Source organism: Poecilia latipinna, unplaced genomic scaffold (genome assembly GCF_001443285.1).
Source record: "Poecilia latipinna isolate Pla-1442-1.1 unplaced genomic scaffold, P_latipinna-1.0 Scaffold1298, whole genome shotgun sequence".
Lineage (NCBI taxonomy): Eukaryota > Metazoa > Chordata > Actinopteri > Cyprinodontiformes > Poeciliidae > Poecilia > Poecilia latipinna.
Window position 1 is genome coordinate 206220 of NW_015113914.1, and position 20874 is coordinate 227093.

Below are 20874 nucleotides of genomic sequence, written 5' to 3' on the forward strand. Positions count from 1 at the left end.
GCAGCTATAGAGATGTGTGACATGTATTGAAATTTAAACCTACGCATTCATCCCCAGTGAGTTTCCCTTATGGCACTTCCCTGACACTTATGTAACCATTACTGTGAGCCAACCAGTCCTCAGACTTGGGACTTTAGCCAAAGCGACAGGCTCAGTTGATGAGGAGTCTGGCCAGATCTGAAAAGCTCCTTGTCCTTATGGCATCTCTCTTTTATCAAAAGTGTTAAATTATATCCTCTCCAAAACACAGTCTGACGCCTGAAGAAAAGGGAGACATTTTTAACATCATAAGTATACAGACGAAATACTTCCATTCCAACACTTTAATGATAAAGGACAGATCTTACCACCAAAATAATTAAAAGTTAGAATCGAAAGCTAATCTGAAAATCGATACAAGGCAACTTATCGTTCATCTGGAGGACATCACTGAGATACTGTCCACTCTGACAAAGAGTTATATTAGTGTGGCAAACACAAGCTAAGAAAACCGATCAGAAAACTGCAGAGACTTGTGTCTAGTGTGCAGAAAACCTTAGTATTTTTCTTCATTTTGCTTTAGGGAGGAGGTCAAATAAGGTGGATGGGGAACATTGAATTGTGTGTGTATATTTGGAGTTTTAGGAGCCTAAGCTCCTAAAACTGATATATGAAGTTTAGAGGAAATAAGTGTTTCTGGTATGTGTTTGTAGAAAGGATGTGAGCTCAAAGACGGGGAAGCAAATTTAACAGAGAAAGGAAATTAAAGTATGAGAGAATAAAGCCCAGAAAGGGTAAAAAGTCAATCCTAATATCATTAACACACACTTGGGCTGATTTTATAAACGCCATTCAAACTGGAAGAAAGGTGTGGCCGGATATGCCTCCGTGTTAGTTTTCAGCTCACAAGTGCGCTCCCTTCACAATATAAGAGCACCTCAGGCTAAATTCTCCACACCGATCTGTGCACCATCAGCATGATGCAGATAGTGTCATGTTGGGAGCCTCTGGTTTCAAACAGCTCATTGAAATCCCAGCGTGGAACAACCCTCTGGCAATGCAGCGCACTATGTTGCATGTTTGTGTTTGGCTGTTATATTGTTGCTGGAAGGGTCTTTGCATACCATCACAACAGACACATTAGTGCCCTTACCTCCTGCCATGTAGCGGGTTCCAGTAATCTAAAATATGGTGCCTTAAAAAGGTATTGAGACTGCTTGGGCTTTTTCAGCTCCTTTTTTTTATGTAACAAGCAGAAACTGTAATGTATACTCTTAAAGAAGGGGTATTATGTAATATCAACAATTCTTTTAGCTTTATAACATGTTATAATGGCAACACAAAATACAAAAACATACCTTGATTCTGTCATGCATGTTTGAAAAAAAAAAATCCTTTGATCTCCCATGGCAACCATTCAGGGGAGTCTAATCACTTGCTCATGCAAAGTGCTGCCTGTTTCCACAAAGCCCCTCCATGAAGCCGGGGTCTCCGGCTGAGCTTCCGCCTCACATAGCACCCCTCCCCCACACAGCTCCTTCAGACTAGCGGCAGCAGTAATTTACACACATCTGGTGGGAGTGCGCACCTGCCGTGCTTATCATAGAATCTACTTCTCAGTCCAAAGCTCCAAAGAACGTAAGCGGCGTAGTGGGAAGGCACTGTTGTGATGACATGGTGAAGGTAGAGTGTCAGAAAGAGCAGGGGTTTCTTAAAGAGACAGAGTCCAAATTAATTTCAAATTATAAAGTCAAATTTCTTTTAAGTCACGTTTGATATATACACCATTGTTTAACTGCTGATGGTAACATAGTTACTTGCTTGTGCTATAAAATGACATGACACTATGTGTCTGGAAAATACACAACACTGTCACTGTAAAATTTTATCAGGCACCAACACAAATAAGCACCTAATTATAAATCAGAAGGACAAGGATACACAGTATGAAACATTTTTTTTTTCCAAATAATTCCAAGTTTAGTGTCCTTTACTCTACCTATACCCATAGATAAAGTCTAGCGCTTACATTAGTCTTCAAAAGTCGCCTAATTAGTTGACCCCACCTATGTCAATCATCTGAAAATGGAATCTGGCAAAACAGCAAATATATCAGGACATCAACAGCCCAAGGAGAGCATTAAAAACTGCTTCATTGTAACTGTGCAGCAGCTACAGAGATCTACAGCTCAGGTGGGAGAATCAGCTACATTAAAGCTGGTGATGTACTTTACAAGATGTGGAAACATCCAGGGGTTCGGATCATTTTGCATGGTATTCTTTTTGTGTTTTTCTAAGCAGATTTGTTCGCTTTTTCAATTTAAATCTAACTGTGACTGGATATTTTTGTTGAGTGATCTCTGTGTGTGTGTGTGTGTGTGTGTGTGTGTGTGTGTGTGTGTGTGTGTGTGTGTGTGTGCGTGTGTGTGTGTGGTGGTGTGATCACAGTGAAACTGGCTAACAAATTAAAGTGGTTGAAGCAGACTTTGCATTGAAATTCAGTTATTCAGGACAGGCCTACAGAGGGACAGGCATGTGAGAGGCACGGTTAATAGAAACAGCAGGTGATGTGAGTGTGTTCCTCCTAGTTGCTCGCCCCTACTCGGCCAAAACCTACTGTTTGTGTTTTGCTCGCGGAAATAAATTGAATTCATTCACTCCAGGTCTCAGCTTGTGTGAGGCAGCCATTAATAGAACAGAATAGTTTATTCACCCCTTTGACAGTTTATATTCCAATTTTACACCCACACAATGCAATTTCATTCCAACCTACTTTTATTTCATGTGCACAAAGAAACCTTTCAGTCCTCTGATTTTATTCTTGCCGGGTACCTTAATAAGTTATGCAGATAAAACAATCCTAGAACAATCCTAGAACTATTCAAAACAGTAGCTGTAGGAAGCTAATTTGTATCTTGTATTTTCCATTAATTGTAATTTTGATCGCCATTTGAACAGTTGGGTCTTTGTATATGAAAGATTATGAGATTCTAGCTTACACAATTAAGCACAATTCCACTAATACTTTGCACTTCTTATTTAGCAGTGTATATCCTTCTATTAGCATGCAAATGTTGAAGTAACAATTTTCAAACTTGTATACTTGTATATACGTGTAACAAAAACTAGCTATTACAAAGAAGAGTCTTTAGTTACAGTTGAAGACTATACTCAAAAGGAAAGATTCCTTACGTTTTACAAGTAAATGTATTAATGAAAGCTTTTACCATCATATCATCATTTTGTCATGGTTTAAGAGCAGTTGTCTCTATTTAAACAATAAGGCCTTTGTTGCAATCTCCACTCTACAGGGTTGAGATAATGACATTGATGTGGTCAGCGGCAGGATGTTTAACTTTCACTCTTTTGAAACGGCAACAATTCAATTTGTGAGACAGCTGCAGGGCAAAGGATGTGAGCCAATACTGGTGTGGTGTTCTCAAAGCTGTGGTAGATTAGACAAGACTTATGTGAAACAATTTGCTTCACCGGAGCTAATCATATTAAAACATCTCCCTCTACTCCACTCTAGCCCAGGCCAGAAGCCACACAATATTGGCCAGCGGCCAAACGCACATATCACTTGATCTTTTGCATCCCTGCTGTTTTATCAGCCCCAATACTGGAGGAATTACTGGTAAAAACACAAGTGTTTTTTCAACTAAAACAAAAAACTCTGACCTCAAATACCTGAATATGATTAAAAAAAAAAAAAATCAAAAATACATCGTACTTCAAATTGTCACATTCCTGATCTTGAATAGCCACGTTCAGGCTAGGTCAGAAAAGGCAATGAATCCTTGTGGGACTGAAGACGAATTTAATGCGGTCGCTTAAAGCAGGTCCAGTTTTCAGCAAAGCAGTGAAAAGAGGAGGGATGGAGCCAAGTGGCTGAAAGCAGCTGAGAGATACTCAGTGCTGAAAAGAGGGACGGTGAAAGACGGAGAATGAGCCGTAATCTGATGAAAGCCTCTTTACTCCCCTGTCACCTCTCCTTCAGGCCATGAGCAATGACCAAGGCTTACATATGGATCAATGCTGAGGCCACCAACTTTAAGGCGCACACAGTTACATACACGTTACTGAGGACATAATTGTTTCTCATATTAAAGTTCCTGTAACGGAACCTTTGCTTCTGTTAGCCACCATAAAAGTTTGTTCTTTTTGGTACATTTGAACAATTTTTAAAGTAGGGCTATTCAGAAGTTTTTTTGGTGACGCTGGACTGGATTTTATTAATCTAATTCAAATTTCAAGATGCATAAACTGAACAAACTTGAACCAGATGATTTACTTTGAACAGAGCTTCTTTGAAGCTACGTTTACACGGGAATCATTTACTCAGTCTTTCATCATGAAAGAATTTCAAGAAAATTTCCATCAGTGAGCTAAATTTGATGGTGTGCAGTTGTTCGGTGTGACAGAAAAAAACAACTGCCAGATTTAGCTCTCGCACAACAGCAAATGAGCGGTGACAAATGTCGATCAGTGTCAGAAATTGTGGGGGGAAATCGGTGCTGCGTGACAGCGGCTGCAACCGTCTTCTGACTGCTGTTCAGTTTACCCCCGCCCTGAGAGCTTCCACTGCCTTTTCCTTATAACCTCTTACTGTTTTCAGCGTCTGACTTTAGTAAATAGGTGCTTCAAGACTCAATCTTGTTCATTTATTGTTCCTTTGATATCTGTGTCAGAGTAGTTTGATGGAACTCTGTTGCAGCTACAAGATGCTTTTTTTTATTCTCAACTAAGTTTCGGCCGTTTTGTAGATAGTGGAAATCAGATGCAAAGAGAAGATGGGAGCTTTTTTTATGGGTCAGTATGAAAATTCAGGATGACATATACACATTTTCAATACCTTTTTGGCATTCATATACCGAAAGCTTAAAATGTGGATTGGTCAAACACTGACTGGGACATTTTGCTTTGACAATGGTTCTTTAAAACACAATGATCTGTGAAATCTTACTTTCGTTTTGTTAAATCAGAAATTTTATGTTCCTCATTTTCCCTGTAGCATTGCCAAATTGGCATGTCTCTTATGAACCAAATAATGTTTCTCTTCAAGCTGGGGTTATCATTCCAGTCATTTTTTTTAGCAAGAAAACAGTCAGGCTTCTGAGATTATCTTGAATGTGTCACAAAACTTATCTTGTTAATATCTCTTTTCCATTTAAAAATATATATTTTGTTAGGGTGTAGTGCATGTGTTTGCTCCTTTATTTTATTTGTGAGGAAGATCTTAAATTTGTGGTAAATGTGAAACTGAGCTCACATTTGTTCAAAACCAGTTTCCTGAGCAACAGATACAAAATTATAGAATCCTACATGAGCGATATTGGATTTTCTATGAAGTGTCAAGGTGTAATTCATCTAACCTGTTCAGTTATATTGCTTAGCTGCAGGACTTGGATATCCAATATATGCAGAATCTGTACAGAGGGTAAAATTTCCATCTTGGCAAGCCAGTCAATCAAGGATGCAACAGTGAAGTTATTTTCAATAAAGCAAGGCTGTCTGCTCCTTTCTGGTTACTATGCCAACTGTGATGATGGGAGGTGTAGTTCACTATTACTGTACAATCTACTTTGTTACCATTCCTGCATCATTTTCATCAGGAGTGAATTTGTTGACAAATTAATCAAATATTCTGTCTGTAAATTACATTAGATAGCAGACAAATCCCCAAAGTCCACTCATTGCACATAAAGCAAAACATCCAAACATCCAAAATTCATATCTAAGCAAAATATGCTTAATACTGCATGGAAATAGTGAATGTTTGGACTTCTACTACTGATAGCATGTTTTATTGTTTTTTTAAGTGAGGCATTTTTAGAGTTTTTTAAACTGTAACCATGTAAGAAAACATGCTGTAAGTCACCGTAGCAAATGTTTGCAAGCGGCAGATCAATGTCAAATCCATTATCTCTCAAGAGGATGGTATTTTGGATTAGAGGTCAATAGTTACATGTACAGATTTTAGTAAGCTGCTCTCATCATCATTAAAATAAAAATAACATCTTCAAAGCGATGTCTGACCAGTAATCGTTCAGTAAGTGAATGCAATACCTATAAACATACATACTGTATTTCTTAGTCAACACTGAGCAGGATTGGGATGACAGTTTCATCTGTGATTTGTACTGAGTCCCAAGCAGACTATTTCTCTGCTCATCCCCCCCAGCTGCCAACGCAGACAAGCACACAGCAGTAGTCTTCCCTGTGGCAGATGGCCTGGATTGAGGCTCAGTCACACTGTTAGTAATCATTAGATCAGCACTCATATGCTCATGCATGCTCTCACTTTCTCTTCTCCTTCAATGCCGCATATAAATGACAACACTTTTAAACATATTGTTTTCACTACGCTAGCCGACGAGGAGTTAGACGTGGTAAGCAGCTGTGCGGATAGGAAGCAACCCTGTGCAAATATTTCAAACCGGAGGAATATGAGCATCAGATATTCTGAACACAAATTGTTGATGTTGGAGTTGACTTTTTTTCTTTTTTGCTCCTAAATTCATGAACAATGTCTAATGGCACTCCTTCAGTACATTTATTTTATTTTGTTCTGTACATCCAGACATTGCACTGTCGGATGGGTTTATAAGACTTTGAGTAAATTAAAATAATACCCATCACATTTTGACTGCAGCAATTTTTGGCTTATCCAGATGCTGCGAATTAATTTAGTAAAGCAAGCTGCTCAATTGATCTTGTTTTTTTTTTCTTTTCTTTCTTTTCTCATCCTTGTTGTATCTATAATACTCATTAGCCTCATTAAGCAAACAAGCTTGACATTTGGGTATTAGCTTCAGTGGTATTAACAAGGTTTAACTCAGTAACATTTCACTTAAGAATGATCGGATATAAGCTGCTGCCACACTGTTTCTTGTTTTGATACCTCCGGTATTCGAGTGGGTTAGTGACCAAAGTCACCCTTGCATAGCTAAAATCTGTGAATATTTGAGACTTTTTGTTATAACTACCTATGTCAGTAGTTAACACACAAATATAATGTAATAAATGAATGTGCATTAATATCCACGGTGGAAACCGTCTTAGCACCAGAGCAGAAGTTAACGTCTATTTGTTTCTTTTTTCTGCTACTGGGAGGGCAACCAATCCAGGAGCGCCAAGAAAAAAATAGAAAGACATGGTGCTTCTGGAAGCGCCAGGCAATAAAATGATGAGGAATGATGTTTATGAGTGCGCCTCATAAACATCCTAAACAGGAAAAAAATGGTCTAGCTAATCTGTCATCTCATAAATCTAATCAATCCAAGCTTTCAGCATGCCACGGTGACTCAGTTTGTACTGTACAGACAGAGTGTGCAAAGTGAGGCAGGGTACAAAGTAAACAGAAACATCTCAATAGCTTTTAGTTACATTTCTTGCGGTGTCAGAATATTTCTGTATGCTTGGCATTTTTGAGTTGTGATGGTCTTCTTTGCCCTAGAAATTTGTTGCAGTGTGGCTCCGCTTGAGATAAATTTACTGCACAATGCTTTGAAAATGTATCTAACCCCTTACCAGCTTCTTCAAACAAGATCTTAGTAAGCACAAAAACACTCAAGTGCTGATTTTTTTGTTTAGTAAGCTGTCCACACCAACTCAAAATCAGGTATTTTCACCAGCATTAATAGTCAGGCATGATTACTCTCACACCTGGACAAAGTAAAAAGGTATCTAGAACCAATATCCACAAATGATGAAAATATTGAATATGGTGGACTTTGCCAAGTAGTATGCTCTATTGGCATTGTCCTGCTGTTCGGCACAACTGAAGTTTAACTACAGAATCACTGCGGGGAGGACAGAATGGCTGATTCACAAAATTGATTACCCCAAAAGTCCATGACCTTGTTTAGCACATGATGTTCCACAGCAAATACAGTGAAGTAATAGATAAGAAAACGTAAGAGAATAGAGAAAAACGAACAGACTGAAAAATATGACCCAAAATGAATATAAACATATCCATGCTACCTTGGGAGAGAATACATTAAAATGTTTTGCACTCAAAGTACACAACATAGGTATTTGAGGGTTAAAAAGTGGATTTTACATGATTTATCCACTTTAATGCATACAATCACCCTGAGAAACGGACAGTCTGGTAACTGTCACCATCTCCAGAATCTACTGTCAAAATATTTCTTGGACCTCTTTGCTTTTTTTTTTTTTTTTTTTTGTTTTTTTTTTTGTTTTGTGAAGCACTTTGAAATGCCTTGCTGCTGAAATGTGCTATACAAATAAAATTTGATTGATTTGATTGATACATAGGAAATTGCTATTCACAGTATGTACTGCTTTCTCATCCAAAGCTGTAATCTAACAGACGAATAACTCAAATCTTCTGAAAATTTACTCAGAATCAACCTCATTCCTAGATAGCAGAGTAAGTCTTGATTTGCTTGGTTTTTCTTTGCACTAGTAAGTTGAATTTTTCAAACTCTTATAAAAGAAGACTGATGAAAGGTTGTTTTATTTTGTATTGCAAAATTGTACGATGAGGTGAGATTCACAATTCAGATTTCTTACAGAACTTTTCTGCAGCTAAAAATTGTGGCTGCTGTCCTTCTCTCCTATGACCAACTCCACCGACCTCCAGCAGGAAGAGCAGCGTGTCCCCGTTCTGGTGATGCTCTGTCGCCGCCGCTCAGCGTGCGGCCTTTGAAATATTCATCTCGACACACATACACAACGCACAGAAACTCACGCTGGCCTGACACTTTCAAACGCTTCATGTTTTTCTTCCTGACAGTTTGCTCTGTATCAGCAGAAGATTAGAAAAGATAATTCATCTCACAGCGGGGTCCTGTGAACCTAAAACCTAAAAATAAAAAAAATAAAAAAACTTGCAAATACATATTCATTTCACACTGCATATTTATGAGAAGATTTGATCTCTGTTTAGAAGATTCTGTCAAGATTTCATATACTTCGTCCTGAGGTTTTATTAATGCCATAAAAATACAAACTCAAACAGTTGCTCTGTCAATAATAGTGGCAAGATGCATGTATGATGTGATCTTTTTTTTTTTGCAGTTAAAGATTAGGAAGGTCAGCACAATGGCAGAAGTACAGTCACGCTTCACAGTGAATGATAAATGCAATTTTTGCCCAAAGTAAAAGCTGCTACATAGCAGAAGAAATCTCAAAAAACGTTTTTGCAGTGCCAGCAATGTCCGTGTGTGATCTGTACTCTTGCAGTATCAAGTTTTTTTTTTTTTTTTTTCTTTTAGAAGAGTGGATGAAGAAGCAGCACACTGAAGAGAAAGCCCATCAACATGCAGAAAAGTTATTACATCGCCGGTAGTTTTGTTATGTGACCTTAAATTATTGCCCATGTTGTTACAGATGATGGGAGTAAGGACTGTGTGCTGTGATTTGTGTCAGGGGTGCTTAGGTCTGATTCAGGGCTGTTTGTCAGAGGGAGGCAGAAGAAGCCTGCAAGGCATCATTTAGATGTTGGTTTTAGTGCAGCATTCACACACTGCAGCTCATGAGGGAGCAGATGAAACACATAATTAGTTATTTTTCCTGTATTCTGAGAACAATGTTTTGACTCATGCACCAAAATGCTATATTTTACTGCTTTTAACCATCATATATATTTTTATGCTATATATATTTATTAAGAACTTAAACTCGTGTGTAATCATTTAGGGAAGTAGGAGATTTATTAGCAATACATAACACCAGTATACACATACAAATACAGTTGCCATAATCTATCAAAATTTATGGATGCACAACAAAAAAGTGACTCGTTTTCTGTGGGAACAAAGTGCTTGGTATAATATTTATATGGTTTTATAAATAGTTTTTCTCTACAAAGACCAATCAAGTTTAACATGTCATGTGACGTCTTTTCTTAACTGGTTTATCAAATTCAAGTACGCTTGAAAGTCCCCATGACCTTACAAAATAACTTCAACTCAGTCAGATTGCATACAAGGGATCTGTGAACATCAATTTCCAAGCCTTGTCACAAGTGAATTTAGTTCTGGACTTTGACAGGGCCCTATTGACACAAATAAATATGGTTTGATAAAAAATATTCCATTGTTTTTCTGGCTCTGTGGGTCCACAACGTTCTGCAGATGTTTTCAGAGTGATGTGCAGGCGTGTTTCCTGCAGCAGGTTTCCATTTGACGTGTTAGTTTTGGTCCAGTGCATCATCTTCCCAGATTTGCTGTGTCTGTTATGTGACTGGAGGCGAACACGTAGTGCAACAGTCACTACGTGACGTTGTTGCATAATATGCCATTCTTACAGCTTTTAAAATAACTTTCATCTTGCTCTCTGCAGCTCCTCCTACTAATTAGATGGCGGCTGAAGGCGATCAGCTAAACTGGATTTCATTTACTTAAATCTTAGGTGGGTGATTAAAATGAATGCATGTCACACTTCTCACTTTTCAAGTGTAAAACCACTTATCATTTTCAGTAGCATCAGCGTATGTAATTTAGACCAGCCTTATTGTTAATTTGGCCATTTACACGTTGCAATAAAGAAAGAGATTAGAAGCAAATAGATAAAAAACAACCAGACTGCAGATTCCAGATTGCTGTGTAATGATGCTGCTGATATGCTAACTTACACATGATGTTAATTTTTGATTTAGACTTTGTTTCAGCAGAAATTACAGTAGAATTACATTTTTTAACTTAGTGAGGACCGTGATCTTAGGTTAGAATCTGTAAATGGTGAATTATACAAATTAATGTATTTGATTTAATCTATGTGAGCGCAGCATATATTTTGTGGCTGGTTCACTTCAGCAAGAAAGAGTAGTATTAGGCTACACTACTCATGAGTGGTAAATCAAGCGCTTTCAGTGAAGACGCCCCACCATGTGAGTGAATTCTAAAAAGCCAGCAGCTGAATAGGGTCAGAGGTCAGGCCTATCTACAGCTAGGAGTCTCAAAGGAGGCCATCATGAATTGGCTCTGTACATTCCCATGGAGACGAGTCCTATGACCCATTTGCAAGGTCTTACTCTTTCTGCTAGTTGTTATAGCAACAGTCACTACGTGACGTTGTTGCATAATATGCCATTCCTTGTTCTTCTAACCTGACTGGTTGGCTTTTACCTAACTGTACCACAACTATGTGGCTGTAAGCTTGGGGCGCTGCTGGGGTCACTGCAAAATGTGACGCAACATTCAGCTTGAAAGGTCAAATGTAGACTCTGGAAGTTTACTCTTGAATTTATGACCGCTTTCCGGATGGACAAAGGATTTTGTGGATATTAACATGAACAAAATGTATTAGTTTAAACAAGGTGACAAATACAGTATTCATCTGCCCCATCAAACAATGTCTTGGATTTTTAAATTGAAGATTTAGTTAAATTTTAACTTCCAGTCATTAAAGTTACAAGTGTGTTTAAAAGATGATGACTCTTTACATTTGACTGAGAGTGTGAACAGTTCTAACGTTAGCATGCTTGTTAGCAAAGGCATGGTATCCATGCAACAGCACACATTTTCCAAGAATTTATCACTTTACTCTGGGAAGAACTTTAGATCTGCTACCAAATTTGAATGCAACAAACGTACATGAAGAAACAGCATAAAGAAAGAAATGTGCAAGTCTGGCATAATGTAAACTCTTCAATACTGCAATCTGTAAGAAGTCAATGCTAGAGCTGACCTAAAATGGTTCAAATATTCTGCTATTTAGCAGTACTGTATTGTGCTTGTAATTGCAAGAAACCTCTTGATGTAGGTGCAGATCTGTTTATAATTAAAAAGACAGCAAAATGAACTTATGAAAGCTTAACAATTAAGTAAATTCTTACTTCATTCATGTGTAAAGTAAGAATAGAATCTCTCCTACCACTGGTAATAAGCATTCCCCATCCCCATCCTTGTGGTGCATATTTTTTCTTTGCATATAACCTCTTTAAAATACAAACTAAAAAGATTTTCTTTCAATTATGAACTGCAAATCTCGGTTCTGAAAAACATCCACGTTTTCCCTAGTGTGACTTAACAAGCAGCTGAATTAAAGCTTTGGTAGAGATTTTTAATTTTTAGCTGTTTAGTTTCCCAGCCTCACCAGAATCTCTGTTTGTTTTGCTTTCTATTTTTTGCTAGAAAAAATGTTTTGGCTGACCTTTTTTTTTTTTTTTAAGTACATTCTTACTACAGTTTATTTATTTTTTTTGAGGTTTTTGCTATTTTCTTTTGTCCTAAATGCAGAGTATAATGAAACCCATTTTGCAAAGTAGGTGGAACAATACATCTTTCACTTTGCACACATCTGTTTTACAATTATTAATTGCAAATGTTTTTTTGCTCTTTTCCAGTGCTTGTAAAATCATTAATATGATTATTTGATTTTTTTTTTCTTTCTTCTTAACATGCTGTACTTATTTAAAAACTACTTTATGTTATAGTTTGCTTTAAAACAGAGAATATTGACAGTATGTGTATGTGCCTTTCATTTTTAGCTTCATCGCTGCTGAATAACTTTATCTTTCCTGTCTAGTCACATGTAACAATTTACAAAAGTATTCACACCCCTTCAGTTATTCTATACTTTGTCATGTTTAAATGGAACATGACAAATTGTGGTTTTGTGATTTTCAAAAAATTACAATTACAAATAAAGTTTCAATTTCCTTTGACACCTGGAAGTAAAATTAAGTTCAACCAACTTCTAGCAGAAGTTACCGAGCTAATGAATAGACTCTACATGTGTTATTTCACCTCCTCCAGTATAAACACAGTTGTTCTGTGGCAGCCTCGCTGTTAGAGAGCATTGGAAATTAAAAGGTTCATGAACACCAGGGAACACTGTAGACTGTAGACTGGTGACTAAGCAGTGTTAGGTTTGAAACCTTTATCCCAACTTTTGAACATTTCACAGAGAATTGCTCATTTTACCATCTGGCTGAACAAAGACTTGGTTGCAGACCAAAAGTTCACCTTTCAACATCTCTAAACATTCAAACCTGAGTGACAATAAAACGGGCCTCCGGTCCTCAGGAGCTACTATCCTGCAACTTTTGGATGCAGGATGTAGACCTGAATGAAATGGCCAAATTCCCTTAGCATGTCATTCAGCTCTGTAGAGGCCTGGTAATTAGCCATTCATTGGCTCCAGGTGTGGTAGCAGAGGAACACACCCAAAGGTTTGAGGATGGTAGTTCTTGGCAAAGTATTCACATGTTAAAATGACCCCGTTGGAGTCCAGACCAAAATCCAAATAATAACTGCTGCCAAAATTGAAACGTTGCAGTTCACAGTCGATCTTCATCCAATCTGAATAAGCTTGAACTGTTTTGTGTTGAAGGAAGGGCAATTATTTAATTTCATCGTTACGAACAGTTTTCAAAAACAAACCTAAAAAAAAAAAAAAAAAAAAAAAAACTTGCTCTAAGTGGAGCGAAAGGTGTCTAAGGTTTTGTAAATATATACATGCGCGCCACATTTTAAAACGTCCTTCGGATATGACAAAAATGTGAAAGAGTTCTAGGTGTACAAATCCACTTGAAAGCACAGTCAAAGTGTCTGTTCACCATGTGCAATTTCTATTTTTGAATGATCCAGACAGGTGTGAAATAGAAAGAATAAAAAAATGTGGGTCTGTTCTCTGTTGTCAGACATGAAGAGTTCACTGACCTGAATAAGACAACCTTTTGAAGGTAACGGATACAGAGAAACAACTCTTGACATTTAACACACAAGTCTCTGTTACCCAACATGCTTCAGAATACCAGTCTTTTCCTTAACCTCTACCAAGATCTAAATGTTATGTAATTGTATATGCCAGATTATTGTTATTCAATATACAGTTTTCTTAAGCAGACAATAGCTCAGGAAAGGGCTGATAAAGCCTGTCAAGCCTTTCTGTCAATGAAAGTACATCTCTAAACCAGGTGGGCTACAGGTCAAGTATGGTGAGTGGTAAATGAGTTGGTGCTTATAATAAAACACTGATGCTTTTATCCACATGTATCTACCGCTGAGCGAGCCTATTGACTTAGAAGGTCTTAATTTGTGTCTCAGCTAGAAATGTAACCACTGAGATTTGGTACATGAATGAATGCGGAGCTGTGTGTGGGTGTTTGGCTGGCAGCAACAGTCTGTGGTACATGAATCACACACTGCACTGCATCTACATTGAAAATGTGTTTTAAGATGTTTTTTAGAGCATTTTCCTGCTGAGCATGTGGGACATTACTAAATCTTTAAAACATTTAGCAAACATATTTTTAAAGTCCATTCATCATTGTACAATTACAAAAGAAGAATGTTTTAAACCTTTTTTTTTTTTTTTTTTACATTTTTATTGTATGTTAATGACTGAAATCCATTTATTCTGTTTGTGCAGGATTTATGTTTTTTTTTATGCTGATGATTAGCTCTTGTGCATTTTTAACGACAACCATCAGAGCAGAGGTATGCCAATTAGACTTTTTTATTATAGATACCCAGATAAGACAAACAAGGATACTGGATGTATTAAACAACACAACATGCGTTTCTTGATGTCAGGAAGTCAGCAATGAGCAACTGTTTGTCTGAAAGACATAATAAGACAGAACAGGGATTCCCATCTAAGTTTGTTGATCTGAATGAAATTGCAATTACATCAAACAGTGCTTGTACATGCAGAACTACTGTCAGTAAGCTAGGAATTAAAAGTATTTAAAAATACTTTTAAAAGAATTAATATTTATATTAATGTTAGTTTTACAGAAGCGTATCGTCATGGAAGTGCATTGTTGTCACGGAGGAATATAAATGTTCCAACATAATTGTGCTGAACCGCAAAAAAGTAAAAGTCTCACACAGCCATAACAATGCTTTGAACATTTAAACAAAGCAGCTCTGATCAACTCCTATAAATGCATCGTATTTGTTTTCTGCTGGGTTGTTTCAAGTGAGTTGTCAGAGTAGACGACGCCTTTTAAGTCTTTGAGAACCGCTGCTTTATAAGACATATGTAAAAACCCACGAGGTATTTTGTACTTGTGCCACAAATTTCCAACGAAATGCTAATTTATGCAAATGCATTCGGTTGAGCTTTCTATAGCAACTATTATTTGTGCTGCACCATCCTCCCCGACTATTTGTTACAGCATGTTTATGTACATATTGGTGAGCAATGGTGGCTGCATTGCATTTCATCTTAAGTGGTACTTACGCCGGCTTCTCTCCTCGGTTGTTTCGTTTTTCAAAATTATGGCACATCATTACTGCAATGTCAGCACTCACAGCTGAGTACTTAGAAGAGCAATCAATAATGCTCCTCCTCTCTTTCTTTCATGCCCTCATTCATTTCCAGTGCCCCCTCTCCATCACCCCTTTCTACACGCCTCCTGTTTGTAGGCAAACACGTCTCCATGGGTGAGGTCCACTGAGCCAGGAATCCCTGTGTCTCTCACCCCTCCCTGCCTTCCTTGCTACCCTTAAACCGTCCCCCACACCCCCTCTCAAGAGGAGCCACAATGACTTCCACCAGCCAGCTTCTGGGTTTAGCCGAGATGGGCCTAAAGTGTGACCAGGAGATCGAGAGGAGGTATGAGATTGTGCCCTCAGTGGTCTGCTCCATGTGCTGCCTCTTTGGAATCATCTACTGCTTCTTTGGTGAGTGAAGCCGTGAAAACAGAATGACTTAAAATGAAATTTAGCCGTGCTGTGTGTTAAATAGATATCAATAACCTGAAACCAGTTAGTTTATATATATTTTTTAAATGCTATAAATGTAGATACATTTGTCGTAGAGGATTAGTTTAATTCAGGCACTAAGACACAAAACGTTTTCTTGAGGGTTAGTTTGTGATTAGGCTGAAAATAGAATTGATTAGATCATCAGTAGAAAATGTTGGGGTCAGCACACAATGGAGTAATTAATAAACAATTACAAAAAATATTTCCAAAGGAACAATAATATCATACGGTGCCTTTCAAATGCACTGCATAACTCTGAACTTTTCCATTGTTGCCCTGTTACTCCCACCAGCGTGAATGTATGTATCTATGTGGTAGACAAAGACAACATTATTTTAAAGAGGTGGGAAAAGACACATTTTCCTAAAGGTTTTTATTAATCATAATCTAACAAGTGAGGTGTTGATTTATTTTCTCTTCCCCATTTACTCAACTACCCTTAAAAATATATTTTATGTTTAACAAATTTGAACATGATTTATGCTTTCAAATTTGTGGCTCTGACTTTACAAAATGTGTAAATTTTGAAATGGTGTGAATACTTTTATAAGTCACTGTTCATCTTTGCTTTCTGTCTTTTCAAGGGATTGATGCTTCTTTATCAGTGGTTATAGTTAGACGCAAAGTGTGACCACACGCCACCTGAACCACACATTTAACATGCTTGACCTGAGCCACCACCCAGCAGTTTTCACTGTCAAGCAAGAGCAGTTCATGAACAACCCATAATATTCCCAGTTACAATACACAAGAGCAGATGCTTCCAGTCCATCAGCTCCTACATTTTGTTTGAAATAGCTTCACTCATGTGAGACAGAGTCTCCTGTGATTGGTCAACTGATAAATTAGAAATTGTGAGAGGTGTCAAAATAACCACAGGTCAGGAAAATAGAGTGGGAAGCATTCATACCCCATGTGATGAATCAACTCAAAGTAGTGAATAACTGTACATTTGAAGGGAAAGTGTACAGTCTTTATGTTTTTGTTTTTTTTTTTTTTTTTTTTTTTTACAAATGATCTGAAAAGGCTTGCATCACTTGTATATCTAATGTACACAGAGCGCACCTGCCAGAAATGTATTGTCAATATAAATACAACTGTTTTTTTGAAGGCCTTAAAGGCTGGTTAGAAAACATCCCTTTTGGCATTGTGTCCAAAAAAATCAGTTCCAGGTTTTAAGTGGTTGTATAAATAGCAGTTCTTTGTGCTTCCACCAGGAGAAAAACTTGGTTCTAGCACCAAACACCACTGCTATCCCACCCCTGTTCGTCAGACTGATAATTAATCTTTTCATAGAGTTGAGCTGACAATCATCCTGATCATTTTTTTTTTTTGACAATACATCTAGTTGGTGCTACTAAGTTTTTCTCTAAAAGCATATAAAGCATCTCAAAACACAGCTTTCGGTTTTGAAATAGGGCTAGCAAAGCATTATATATAATTTTTTGTTGTTGTTTATGTTTTGATTGCATTTTTCATTTCCCCACAAAAAAAACTACAGCCAAGGCCTTTGGAAGACAACCACTCGGTGGTGTCCTTGGATGAATACTGATGTGTTGAGCTTTTTCAGCAGGTTGATGCACTGAAGCGTGTAGACAGCATGAAGATTCAATAAAACCCAGGCGAAACCTATTGTCAGATGTTACATTATAGGTAGGCTGCTCAAAAACTTAGCAAACACATTTCTATATATACATACATTTCTAGAAAGAATGAAACAGGAAATGTTTTATTGAGTTTTAACACCAGAGGAGAAGAAAATGTGAAGTCTGTCCACAGGTAAATCATAAAAAGCGAGGGAGTTTTATTCGTCTGGCACAATCTATACAAGTTAATTCAAAGCGCTTGAGAGGAAAATAAAGGAGTAAAGGTGAAGAAAAACGCATGAGAAACAACAAGGAAGATGAGCTGGTTCCAGAACAGAAGATCATATAAACTTAATTTCACCCTTCCTTGGTTTGTTTTGATCCTGGGACAACAGAGAAAACGTCTCTTGTGACTAGAAGGTTCTTAAGCTCATACATGACAAGCACCTCTGAAATGTATTAGGTCCCAACACCATTTGGTGCCTCACAAAACAACAACAAGAAGCTCTTTATTCTAGGGAAAGATTTCAAAAATAGTAATAAAATCAATGTTAGAATTATTGTCTGAGTGGTAACACCTGGGATTTTTCCACGGTCTATGGTTTTAGCCTCTTTTAGGGATAGGGGTAGGATGAGTGCTGCTCTGTCTTTAGTTTTTTGGGACCAAGACCAAAAAACTCGTTTTTTTAGGATTAAGTTGGAAAAAATTCTAACCAATCTACACATTGATTGAAAAGAGCCTGACTCAGTGAATTTGATCAAGTTATGGATCAGAAATATTAGAGTGCAAAAATGGATCACCATAAAATAAGAGATGTTGAAGTACTCCACAGTCTGACATGGAGCATACAGTTACATCTGAATGAATTAGAATATTATTTAAAAGTCTGTTTCACGCCTCTTTGTCTGTTAATTTCAGTGAAAATTAAAAAAAAAAAAAATTTAATTTATTAAAATAGTGCACCAGATCAGATAACTAAACCAATTAGTACAAAAAATGTGGTCTTAAGTAGCATGTTAAATACTTGCTTAAAGGTGATTATTTTCAAAAGTTACATTTAATCTGACCGACAAGCTTCACTGAAGCACACATTTAATTTACTGGGATATAGATAAATGTAATAAGTATAGCAGCCTGAGAATAGAGCCTTGATGGTGCATGTCATACTGTGACAAAATGCCAAACTCAGCACTACGATCCGGTTTTATCAAGGCAGAAGTTTTAGATCCTTTAATGTTGAGATGGACTATATCTATATAAAAATAAAACTTTAAATAAAGTATTTAACGTCAGCTCAAAGAGGGTCTTTATTAAAAGAAAAGCACTTTTACTGGGCAAAGTTTGGTATTAAAAATAATAGCAGGATCAAATTAAAATATATTTTACACATTCAACTTCAATAACCTGGTTTCATGTTTCTTTATGCCTTAGCTGAACACAATATTATATATATATATAAAAAAATAAGCTGCAGTTTAGATTTAGAAGACGGCAAATTGTTTACGCCTAAGAAGTTCCTCAGTTAGGGTTGAACAGCGGCACATTAGTAAGGGTGATCAGTCAGAGGAGGGATTATTTCAGATTGCTTGCATCTCTGAAGTAGTGGGTGCTGATCTTAGACCGGAGGGAAGATAAAAATGTTTGCATTTATTTAGTTCACCCAGACACAGTTGTGGTATAAATCAGGAGTGGTTTTGCCGAAATAGGACTGATAAGGCAAAGCTAACGGGAGATAATGTGAGGAAGGACATGAGCTGATTAAGCTGGGATGAACAGATGGGATTGGCTAATGGCTGGAGGAAGAGAGAGGAAAGAAGCAAGGAACAAAGATAGAGAGGGAGGGACGAGCAGAGGAGAAGAGCAGTGGAACAGTTGGAGGGATGAGCGACTGAGAAAGGGAGAGGAAAAGATGAGTCACTGAAATCATTAGCAGGAAATAGGAAGTGACATTAAAATTCATTTGTTGATTAATAGAAATCATGGCATGTTGGGAATTAGTTTGCAGCCAGCGATCAAACAAATGCTTAAAATGGCAGTAGATGCTTCAGTTATGATTTGTATATCTCCAGGCGTAATGTAGCGCAAACAGCTGTAAAAAGCCACAGTAGCTTCAACAAACATCCCAGATAAAAGATATCTGAAATCCCTCAGAGAACTGTATACAAGGGAGGGGGAAAAAAAAGCTACAAGAAGCATGTCAATTAAATGAGCTATGGTCACAGGGGAGAAGCTTGGACATTGGCTTAGATAAGAGAAAGAGTATTGTGCTGCTCAGCAGTGCAATGCCTGATTAAACAAAGATAATAATCCGAGGTTGGGTACCCTCGAGACCAAGGCCGGTCAGAGAAAGAAAAAGATTCAGGAAAAAAAATAACGAAAAGGCAAACATTAATAAACACAAAAGCAAAGGCAAAGGAGATTTGAATGGTCGATAAGCTCAGCTTTTAATGCTTTGGAGAATTTTGTAAGCTTTCATTTGAATAAAATACATAAAAAGAACAGATAGAAAAGGCATGAGTAAATGATGGTAAACAGAAAATGAGGATAGCAGCTGTTGTTTTCAGTAAACATCTTAATGGATGAATGTAGATGACCTTTCAAAATGCAAAGGTTAGCATATTTTACTAAGGAGCCCTCCAGGGGACATGGGTAATTTTTTTTTTTTCTTTTGCGTTCCCTCGCAAAACTTTTGCGTCCCCTCCCAATAATCTACTGATCAGTTCATGCGGCATAATTGAATACTGTAAGCCTTTCTCACGCCGTACTTTCTGCTTTAATACAAGCGTATGTAAGGTTTTTCCATGGACTATTTCTGAGTTATTATCGCGGGGTAATCAGTCATCTGATTGTGTCTCTATTGTGTTCATCTGAATGGTTTAGAGGGCTGCTTTCTGTGCTGTTCCATCTAAGCCTTAACAGACATAAACATGCAGTAAATAAATCAATTTTCAATCAGTTTTCTGCACCAAAGACTTAATAATAATAAACACGTTTTCACTGAGGCTCTGTGAGAGCCATATGAATGAAATAAGTAATTATTGGTATGACAGAAGCAGCGGCTTTGACACCTGGGTGGTGGGCGTGTCGATGTGGGCGTGACTGTCATGAAGTGAATGGGAAGACATGTGTGTATGAGGAAGGGGTTGAGCTGGGTGGTCAGTCCTCGCAAAGTTTGGAGCATGATAATCAAAATTAAATAAATCGATAATTGTGACAGAACAAAGAAGAGGTTTGGAGTTGATTGATACACGTACAGATGAGATTCCCCGAGTTAATCCAGTGCGGCCGTCTACCACCATTAGTTTGCTGTGTTTTAAATTAATAAAACGTGTTCATTATTATTAACTCTTTGGTGCAAAAAACTGATTGAAAATCAATTAATTTACTGCATGTTTATGTCTCTTAAGGCTAAGATGGAACGGCACTGAAAGCAGCCCTTTAAACCATTCAGACTACGAACACAACAGAGACACAATCAGATGACTGATTACCCCGCGATAATAACTCAGAAATAGTCCAAATAGTTTGGATGTATTTTTATTTCTTTCCTACTTACGGAAAGTTTCTGTTTATATCATAGGTTTGTTGTGCCTTTCTATACTAAAGAAAAAAG

General features: G+C 37.4%; 1 protein-coding gene across 1 annotated transcript in view; it reads left to right on the plus strand.

Annotated features, from left to right (window-relative positions):
* The window catches only part of tmem198aa (transmembrane protein 198aa), a 35997-nt gene that overhangs the window by 2645 nt on the left and 12478 nt on the right, over window positions 1-20874 (plus strand). Inside the window, exon 2 of the mRNA XM_015055142.1 lies at window positions 15289-15590. Within this exon, the coding sequence (XP_014910628.1) occupies window positions 15452-15590 (139 nt within the window). The 5' untranslated portion in view covers window positions 15289-15451. The remainder of the gene's footprint in view (window positions 1-15288; window positions 15591-20874) is intronic.